The sequence below is a fragment of the Rhinolophus ferrumequinum genome, chromosome 11 (assembly GCF_004115265.2).
Source record: "Rhinolophus ferrumequinum isolate MPI-CBG mRhiFer1 chromosome 11, mRhiFer1_v1.p, whole genome shotgun sequence".
NCBI classification, from domain to species: domain Eukaryota; kingdom Metazoa; phylum Chordata; class Mammalia; order Chiroptera; family Rhinolophidae; genus Rhinolophus; species Rhinolophus ferrumequinum.
This window is the reverse complement of record NC_046294.1, coordinates 7,388,356-7,398,240: the sequence shown is the minus strand read 5'-3', so window position 1 is coordinate 7,398,240 and position 9,885 is coordinate 7,388,356. Positions and strand designations below refer to the sequence as shown.

At 55.4% G+C, this 9,885-nt stretch overlaps 1 protein-coding gene across 1 annotated transcript; it reads left to right on the top strand.

Annotated features, from left to right (window-relative positions):
* The first annotated feature begins 6,344 nt into the window (after positions 1-6,344).
* LOC117030626 (cytochrome c oxidase subunit 8A, mitochondrial) lies at positions 6,345-8,114 on the top strand. The gene is made up of 2 exons (XM_033120782.1): positions 6,345-6,534; positions 7,778-8,114. The coding sequence occupies exons 1-2, from the start codon at positions 6,421-6,423 to the stop codon at positions 7,871-7,873; spliced, it is 210 nt and encodes a 69-aa protein (XP_032976673.1). The 5' UTR covers positions 6,345-6,420; the 3' UTR covers positions 7,874-8,114.
* The last annotated feature ends 1,771 nt before the right edge of the window (positions 8,115-9,885 follow it).

The window sequence follows — 9,885 nt, the reverse complement described above, 5'->3', positions numbered from 1 at the left end:
CCTTTGTCGCTGCTGGCTGGGTCTGCATCTGCACCTTCCACCTTCCTAAATGGCCATGGCCTCTCTGGTCTCCACAGTGACCTGCTTCCACCCTTCCCTCCAGCTGCAGCTCAAGCTTCTTTGCTCAAGTGGCATTTGCTGAAACACCACACCTTCAGCCAGCAGGTGCAGTAAGAGGCATGGTTACTGTGCCAATGGTCAGAGCCGGAGCTGGTTTCCCCAGTGGGGGGAACCTGAGCGCCAGAGGGTTTCTACAGCCAGGCTTTGAAGGTGGTCCGTTCACACAAGGGCAAGTTTACTCTAAGTTCTTGTGCTTCCTCTTCAAGTGCAGGAGGCTATTCCTGTACTGCCGGAGGACAAGGGTCTGGGCAGATGGGAAGGTGCTTTGGAGGAGCCTTGCAGACTGAACAGCCAGATGCAGATGTGTTGCTCTGTGGCTGTGACAGGGAAGGAAACGCATTGGGTGAGCCTCCACTATGCCCGTGACAAGTCACCCTCGGTGTTCCTGTGTGCTGGGCACGGTGGAATGCTGGTATTAATCCTTACAACCCTATTCCATCACAGTGGAAGTATTCTCAATATAAAGGTAAATCGAGAGTCCCAGAGTGTAAAGTCACTGGTTCATGATCCTGGCAGTAAGTGGCAGAGCCAAGATTTAACCTATTTAACAGGAGACCTGAAGCTTGGGAGAGCTCAGTAAGACACAGCAGCCAGCCAAGGAACTCAGCCTGATCCTGCAGTCCCTTCCCTCCCCAAGCTGCCCCCCTCCCTCACAGAGGCTGAGAGACTGGGTTTCTGCTTCCTGAGGAGGAGCCCTGTGACCCCGCAGCCCCCAGCGGTTAGGAGGCCCCTGGCCCCTCCCCACCTTGATCTTCCTGGCGCTGGGGGCCAGCACAGCGATCTTCATCCAGTCTGCAGTGCCCAGGTACACAGTGGTGCCCCAGACAGAACGGGGCTGGCATACAGGTCTTCGTGGATGTCACCACACTTGATGATGGAGTTGTAGGTTGTCTTGCAGATCCTGGCACCTATTGGTCCTGAGTGGTCCTGCCCTGGCACAGGAGGGCACTGTTGCAGGGAGTGGGCCCCAGGGGTGGCTCATCCACCCCACCCCTCACCAGTGGTGATGAAGAAGTAGCCCAGCTCAGTGAGAATCTCCATGAGGTCATCAGTGAGGTCCCAGCCCCCTAGGTCCAGGTGCAGGGTGGTGAGGGGCAGCACACAGCCCTCAGATGGGCACATTGTGAGTGCTGCCATCCCCGAGTCCAGCGTGATGCCTGGGGAGTGGGTTCCACAGGGGCTTCAGGGAAGGGGAGCAAGGAAGTGGCCTGCACTCCTGGGCAACCTATGTCCTGAATATTGGATACAGGGAGTGGGGAGGGAATGTGGCTCTCAGGTGCAGGCCCTTAGACCTCTCTGGGGGCCTGGTTGTGAGACTGGGTATCTAGATGGGGTAGTGAAAAGGAATTGGGGGGGTCACCCTCGGGTTTGGAATTGTGAGTCCATGCTGGGGACCCAAAAGGCAGAGGGGCCTAGATGTGGGGTCACAGCAGGGTCGGGGTGAGACTGGGGCCCAGTCCTCACGATGGCACAGCCTGAGGCGTACAGCAGCAGCACAGGCTTGGATGGCCACCTACATGGCAGCAAAGGTGAAGGTCTTGAACATGTCCCGGGTCGTCGTCTTGAGCTTGGCCTTGGAGTTGACCGGGGCCTTGATGAGCACAGTCCGTGCTCCTCCGGGGCCACACATGGTGTGTTGCAGAAGCTGTGATGGCACAGCCTCTCGCTGTGCTCCCAGCTGATGATGATGCCGTGTTCCATCCTGGTACTTGAGTGTCAGGATACCACGTTTACCGGAAGCCTTGTCACCCACGTAAATTCTTCTGACTCATGCCCACCACGATGCCCCCAGGAGAGATGGGAGGCCTTGGGTGTGCTTAGGAGGTGGTCCAGCCTAGCAGCCCCGCCTCTCTGTGGGTCTCAGTTTACCCATCTGTACCACTGGGGCTGTTGGGGGCGGGTAGTAGCAGCACACAGGCACTCGGAAATCTATCAGCTGTGAGGTGTGGGTGGCCCCTCCTTCCCACTGCTGGAAGCTGGCCTGTGCCAAGCCCAAGTTGTCACACATGACGGATGTGATCTAGTCCTCATCACACATGGCCTCTAGCTGTGGGCTGCAGGCCGGAAGGGGTTAACCACCAGCCCACGGACTCACTGTGCCATGGCAGCCCACCTTTCCTGTGGGCTGCAGGACCCCTGGGGCAGAGCCAGGCAGCTGTGTCCCACTGGGGAGAGCAGCACCCTGCCTCCTCTCCTCCCCCATGTCACTCCGCCTGACAGCTGCTTCAGGGCCCACCCCCTGGACGTCTGGAACCTGGGGACAGCTGTACATACTCCTGCCTCATCCCTGTCCCACCTCCACCCGGGAGCCATCTTTGTTCCTTGTCAGGGACATACAGATCAGTGCTGGTGTTTCCCAAACCAGTCCTTTTCTTCCAGTGAGGCCGACCCTCCTGCCCCTTTCTCTTGCTGGACTTAGCAGAAATGCCCCCATTTTGCAGATGGGGAAGCTAAGGCCCAGGTAGGGAAAGGGAGGTAATGCAGCAAGTCAGTGTTGGGCCTGTGGCCACCCCACTACCTCGCACCACCCCTTCTTGAACCCTTCTCCTTTGGATACTGGATACTGGGCCCTCCAACTCTTCCCCTGGACAGCCCCAGGGCTCAGTGCCCGGCACCTACTTGACATGCCAGGAGGAGAATCGAGGCCAGCTGGGGAAACTAGAGACCCCTAGCTCAGGTTTGTACCAGCTCTGTGTCAGATGCTCCGGAAGGTGGCAAATTCCAGAAGGTGTGGCGGGGAGAGCTGCTGAGGGATTTCTATCTGCTGAGCCCACAGGGCTGGGGATCAGCACCCTCCCTAAGACTCATAAGCTCCATATTTGGACAAAGTGGTTACTGGGCTGGAGCCTTAAATGAACAGGGACCAGGCCTGGGGTGGGGGCACCCAGGGTTTCTCTCACCCATATGGGACGAGTGGGTCTGGGGGCCAGCTCTGGGGGCACCTGGGAGCTCCCTGGTCCATATATGACCATCAGGGCCTGGGGGCCTGGGTTGTGAGGCTGGTCTCAGCAATAAAAACCAGCTCCCCTACCATCCCCAAGGCTTGGGATCTGTTCCTACTGCCCCACTCAGAGAAGAGGGAGTGATGGGACAGCTTAGGCCCGCGGGTCAGAGCCAGGACCCAGGCTGGGACCTCTGGGCCTCCCCTGATGCAGGGAGAGACTCCCAACAATCTGAATGTGGGCAGTCCTGGGGTGGGAGAATGGGCTCCCCAACCTTGCAGACAGCACAAAAGTTGCCAAGGTGTTAGAGGAGATCCCTGCGGTGTGGAAGCCCGTCCAAGGAGTCTCTTATTCATTGGGCACACCTCCCTCATTGGACCAGCAAGGCCCCTCTTCTTGCTTGTATATTCTAATGCCATGAGAAGTGCCCAATGGTCAATCTTAGAAAATGCAGGAGAAAAAGACCAAAAATTTTCCCACCACCATCTAGACAACACCACTGTTCACAATTTGTGCATCCTTCCAGACTTACCTGTGCATATCTATTTCTCTAGATATCTTTTCTCTGTTTTAGAAAAACAGGATCACATCACACATGTTTTCCCTGCTTTTTTTCCTGGTGTTTTAAACATTTTTTTAAATGGAAATGTAACGGGAATACAGAAATGTGCACAAGTCATGAATGTCCAGCCACTTGTGATGGAATTATCACAGAGTGATCACATTCGTGTAACCAGCAACCAGAAGCCCCATCATGCCTTTTCCAGTCCCTATGCCCTCCCTCTTCCCCCAGGATCCCCACTACCTGACACCCCTCCCACCCAGGGCTTAGTCCTGCCTGCTGCCCTTCATGTAAATAGGACCACACAGTGTGCTCTTCTCTGGCGTTTCTACTCGACACCGTGTGTGGGAACCATCCTTGCTGTAGCTGTGGTTGGTTTGTTTCACAGCTCTATAGTATTTGGTTGTATAAAACACCACAGTTCTCTACTCTCTTGTTGAAGGTCTGTCCCTGCTTTGTGGGAGGGCTGCGGGGGGAAGAGCAGAGACGTTAGAATTAATCCCGCAGACCAAGGTGCAAATCCTACCCTGGCAGTTGTAAACTCAGCCGTGGTACTTAACCTCTGCTATCCTCTGTCCTCCTCTCTGATGGGAGTTCTTCGAGAAGCCACGTCACAGGGGCTGTGAGAAAAGCTCTGGAACAGAGCACCTATGTCCTGCTCCACAAACTTCTCCTAATTTTCCTCCAGCCACTGGGGAACGAGATGACTGTGCGGTTCCCTAGGGAGTAACCCAGAGAACCACAGAAAGGCTCATCCCTTTTCAAAGTATCTCTGGGCCTCTTGCCTGGCTGTGCTCTAATCTGGGCATTAGTTATCACTTTGTCCATAGGACAAAGGCCTGACAAAGCCCAGTAGGGCAGCAGCGAGGTCCTTGCCCCTTCCTCCAGGGGCAGGCAGCTGAGGCCTGGGACCACCCAGCCCTGTGACCCTAGGCTGTACCCCTTGGGATGGGGGTGGGGGGGGATTTAGAAGCATGTGTCCTGGGCTGTTTGCCAGAGTCCAGGGTAGGGTGAGGGCAGGGAGCCAGGTAGCTGGGGGTGGGGCTGGGCTGAGACTGCTAAACGTTAGCAATACCCACAAGTGGGGGAGGAGTGAAGAAGAGCCCTATGTAGCTAGCTTGGGAACCCCTTCCTCTAGAGGAAGCTCGGGCACAGCCCACCCTTTGGAGCACTTTGTGTCCATTGCCACCTTTCTGTGAGCCTCCTCTCCCTGCCTCCGTGGGGCTGAGGTTTCTCCTTTAAAGCTCCTGTTTTCCCAGTCTCTTGCCACCCAGCCTCACCTCCACCCCCTCCGGCAGCCTTTGATGCTATTGACCACAATATCAAAACTGGAACTTCTGGAAACTCTCCCTCTCCACAGCAGCTTGTGTGATGGTTAAAAGCACGGGGCCTGGAGCAGACAGGCCCGCCCTGGAATCCTGCCCAGGCAGCCTTGTACCTGCATGACCTTGAGCAGGTCGCCCACTTCTCCAGGCTATTTCCTCATTTGTAAAAAATTTGAAATAATCGCAGCTCACTCATGACACTGTAGTGAGAATGGAATGAGATTGTACAGGTAAGACCTGGTTCAGTGGCTGGCCCCTCACCCCTTTCCTGTTTGCCTTATACCTACCGGTCAGTCTCCTCCAATTCATAGACATCCGAGTGTCTGATGTGTACCAGGCCCTTTGGAGACAGTGGTGAACCAGACACAGACAGTTTAGGGATGGACACTGACCCTCTGGGTAGTGCTGTCACAGGGGCTGCTGGGTGCAGAGGCAGCACAGGGACTAGGGTGGCCAGTGAAGGCTAATTGACACAGTGCCATCCCTATTACATTATGGCACTTTCACCAGCTTCTCGTTAAGTGCTTTTTTATTGTCCTTCTCTTCCCTCTGTAATGTCAGAGCTGTGATAAGCGAGGCCCTTGTTCACCAGGGGTCCAGAACAGTGCCTGGAACACAGCAGGGGCTAGTAAATATTTGTTGAATAAAGTAAGCTGTATCAGTCAGTGGAGGCCTGTAACTAGGAGTTGGAATGGTGAAAAAGGAAGGCTAGGTAAGAGTTGAAAAAGTGTTCTAGGTAGAACACAAGATACAAAGAAGCAAAAGGCTTGGGGCAGGGCAGGGTGGGGAGGGAGAGAACCAGTGAGCAGGGAGGAAGGTAGGGAGTATTTAGAGATGAGGCTGGAGAGTGACATTCAGAAATTGGGACTTGGTCTAGTAAGCATTGGGAATCACCGCAAGATAAGTAGCTGTATGACTTGGTTAGATTTACGTTTTTTAAAAAAAAGGAATGGAGGGAGGAAGGGAGGAAGGTTGGCTGTCACTGTGTGGAGACTGGAATTAAAGAGGGTAATAGTAAATGAGAGAGTTCAATTACGAGGTCAGTGTCAGGCGTTTCCTTCAGAAATAACGGAGGGTTGGCGAAGAGGGGGGATTTGTGAGGAGAGCTTTGAGTACTGTATGAATGGAGGGAGGAATCAAGAGTGCCGCCCAGGTGTCTGACTTATGTGATAGGGTGGCCACAGATGTCACTCACGAAGAGAGGCCTCTTTGGAGGAGGGGCATAACTGAAAGGGACGCCCTTCCATGCCCCGCCTATCGGCAGTAGGATGGCGTCGATTGGCTGTTTCGAGAAGCGCGCCAAAAACTGACAAGGGTGGGAGGGAGGTGTGTTCCTGCGTCATCTCCGGGAGGTTGCCGGGCAGCCCTTTCCCGGCCTCCCTAGCTCCGGAACTTCCGGCCGGGGCCGCCATTTTGACTTCCCGACCTTGGGCTCCTGCTGGCGGTTGTCTGCAGTTCACGCAGTGCGGTCATGTCTGTGCTGACGCCGATGCTGCTGAGGGGCCTGACTGGCCCGGCCCGGCGGCTCATGGTGCCGCGTTCCCAGCTCCATTCCAAGCCGCCGCGGGAGCAGCTCGGCACCTTGGTGAGGAGCGGGCCGGCCCGTGGGGTCCGCGGCAGGTTCGGGGCCGGCCGGGTCTGGCGCGCTGGACGTCGGAGGCCTCGAGAGTGCTCTGCACCTCGCCACCCGCGGCGTAGCGGGGCGTGCAAGTGCTGGTTTGGGCGTGTTGGAGGGCGCTAACGGGGGGACAGTGCTCGGGCTACAGTCGTTCAGTCAGCCCCAGGATCTCGGGTAATACCGTCAGCCCCAGTCCTGGCGCTTATTTGCTGTGCAGCCTCGAGCAAGCTTTTTAACCTCTCTCTGACCCCGTTTACTCATCGGTTCATTGGGAGCACCTGACGACTGTTGGCCACCTCTATTAATTGTTAGGGGAGGGGAGGCAAGAGGACCCCAACAGGTCTTTGTAGTTCCCCGAAATGTGGGCGGGTTTAACCCTTACTGATAACTTTCACCCCTTTGGCACTTCCCGTACGTTGCCTCAGTGGCAGAACGCGGCCTTGGATGCAAGTCTTCAGAATCCAGGTTAGCGGACCGGGAGTTAGAGCAGAGCCGGGAGATGGCTGCGATTGTGGAAATAATAGCGATAATGTTTGCAGCTGGCGTCTGCTGAATGCCTGCTGTGTGCAAAGCACTATGCTGAGTGCTGTGCTGGTCTCGTTCAGTCCTCCCAGGGACCTTGCGAAGAAAGGGCCATCATTTCTACCTCGTGGCTGAGGACACTGAAATTTAGGCGCAGTGTATTGATTTGTCAAAAGTTACACCTTCAGTGGCAAAGAAGGAATTTGAATTCAGGTGTGACTCCAAGTTTTGCTGATCTTAACTGCTATAGGGAATATGGAAATGGATATAAAAAGTCATTTATCCCTAGCTCCAGAGGTTGAGTAACAGTTCTGAAAAGGAAATGGGAAGGGAGGGGGTTTTTAAGACAAGAAAGGGAAGGCCTTTTTTAGCGTTATCCGTCTGCTTGCAAGGTTCCTGGGTCCCAACAGACCAGCTTTAAACAGGTTTAAATCCTTGTTCCTGTCACTTCACTTTATCAGCTGATGCTGGCTTTTTTCATAGATCCTCACCCAGGCTGGTCCCGCCTCCATATCTGACCCTTTACCTCAAGGCCTAGTGTAGGCCTTGGGTCTGCTACAGCCCTCTTCTGGAGGCTGAATCTTGACTCCTTAAGGGGGGGCTTTCGGCTGCCTGAGAAGGGTGCTGGGACTCCAGAAAGCCTGGGGGATTCCTGATTCGGGGGCGTTCTTTCTTGTGCTCTGTGTAGGATATCGCCATTGGGCTCACCTCCTGCTTCCTGTGTATCCTTGTGCCGTCGGGCTGGGTCCTGTCTCATCTGGAGAGCTACAAGAAGCGGGAGTGAAGGGGGCTGTCCTCTCCCTCACCCTGGGACCTGACCAACCCCCGCCTATCCTGATCATGTCTGCTGCATTCCTGGCCAGCCTCCCCCGGACCATGGCCTTCAGTTACAGAGAGCTCTTCTGCATTCATGACCTCTTGATTTCTCCATTGTGACAGCCTGGGACCACATAAATCATTTATAAAGCCCTGTTCGGTAGGGCCCCTTGGTAACAATAAAGTCTATTTAAACATTGCTTCAGAAACGCCTCGTGGCTTTGACCTGGGCTCCTGCCTCCGTATTTGAGCTAAAGATGGTGTTGGGTGGGGGTGTGGAGAAGAGGTGGGTGTCCCTGCTGGCTGATTGCCCTGTGGTAGGTCCTCGGTGCTCAGCCATTCTCCTCGCTGCCTGGGAGTGGTGACTCCTTTGTGTGCTTTTGTGTGTTAAAATGTTTTCTGGCTTCTTGGGAAAACTACACGTGTTATGACTGGGCAGACTTTCTTGCTCATCCCCTCCAGCACTCTTGGTTGTGCCAAGCTCAAGGCTGTGCAAGTGTGTCTGTGTCTCCTGCTGGGGCCCAGCTCTGCTGCTGGAAGCCCTTCTCTATGGGGCCAGCCTTCCCTGTCCTCAGTTGGTGGGCTCCACCATTTCTCAGGTGTTGTTGCCCTTCCTAGTTGAAGGGTGGGACACTTTACAGTGTCTTGCTCTTTTATGTCACCTCCAGGGCCCCTTTTAGCAGTATAACTATAAATGCTTATGGACCGACAGGCTTCCTCGTCCTCCTTGCATCCTTCCCTGTCCCCTCTCCTTGGCCTGGGGAATTGGCTGCTCCTCCATGCTTAGGGCCCTTCCTCAGTGATTGTCCCTGGGGGGTGGGAGTGGGGCCTCCTTAGCTGGGGTGATGCGTGTGAAGCGCTCCACACTGAGCTGGAATCCTGACAGCCCGTGTCTGAAAGGAACATTCCAACCTGCTGGCGCCAGCCCTGGAGGACACCTCAGCCTAGCTCTCCTTTTCATTCTTTGCTGTGGTGACATGGGTGATTTCTGAACAGACGCAGGTTCAGTGTCCCCTGTGGGGGAGGCTTCCAGGCCTCCTGGGGCCCACATGGTAGACAAAGCTGCCAGGAGAGAGCTGAGGGGCTCTGGGACGTGGTTGACTTTAGGCCCTGGGTGACAGAACACACATCTCCCCAGCCCCTCTTCTGCAGGGCTCGTTTCCTGATTTACATAGACAGAAGCTGAAAGCAGACCCTGCTCTCCCTCGCTTTGTCTAGTCCTTCCAGGCCTTTCTGTGTGGTGTCCTGGGTACTATGGCAACTTCACTTCTGCCCAGGGCTGCTGCCTGCCAGGCTGTGGTGCCGAGATCCACCTGTCACCTGCAGGTACCTCAACAGCTCCCCTGTCTCTGGGGCAAGGGGCCTCATAGCCATCTCCTCCCAAACAGTGGGGTCACTCCTGTTCCCTGCCTCACTCTCAGAGGCTTTGCTGTGGACACTAGCCGAACAGAGCGCTCTAAGCTGCTTGGTCCTCGGCTGGCTCAGGTTGCTGTGGGCACAGGTTAGGCCATGGGGCTGTCCCCTAGCAAGAAAGTGTTCCCGGAGAGGAGCTGTTTCTCTGGTAACTCCACTGCTTTGCCGAGGATTTTGATTGGGTATCCCTTATTTTTGTGCCCCTGGAATGCAGAGACAGTGGCCCCCTGTCCCAGGAGGACTATTCTAGCCCTACAGCTGTGCGTCTCAAGCCACCTCTTGCTTGATGGGAAGCCAGCGGCTACAGGCAGGTCCTTGAGAACCCTTGGCTGAGAAAGCCTCTCCAAGCCCAAAGCTCCCCCAGCACTTGCTCTCCCACAACCTGCTGGGCCCTGAAGCACATGTGGACATGGGCAGGGTACATACACTTGGGGGTGGATGGCAGAGTTTAGGGTGCGAGGGACCTGTCATGCTTGAACCCCATCCCCCCTTTGGTTCTCAGTGTGGCCACTAGGCCTGAAACCTGGTCACCTTTTCAGTGTCCCTCCCCAACCAAATCAGGGGCCC

Coding starts and splice junctions, on each gene's coding strand:
- LOC117030626 (XM_033120782.1), top strand. CDS start 6,421: ATGTCTGTGCTGACGCCGATGCTGCTGAGGGGCCTGACTGGCCCGGCC. Junction 6,535..7,777: donor GGGAGCAGCTCGGCACCTTG/GTGAGGAGCGGG, acceptor TGCTCTGTGTAG/GATATCGCCATTGGGCTCAC.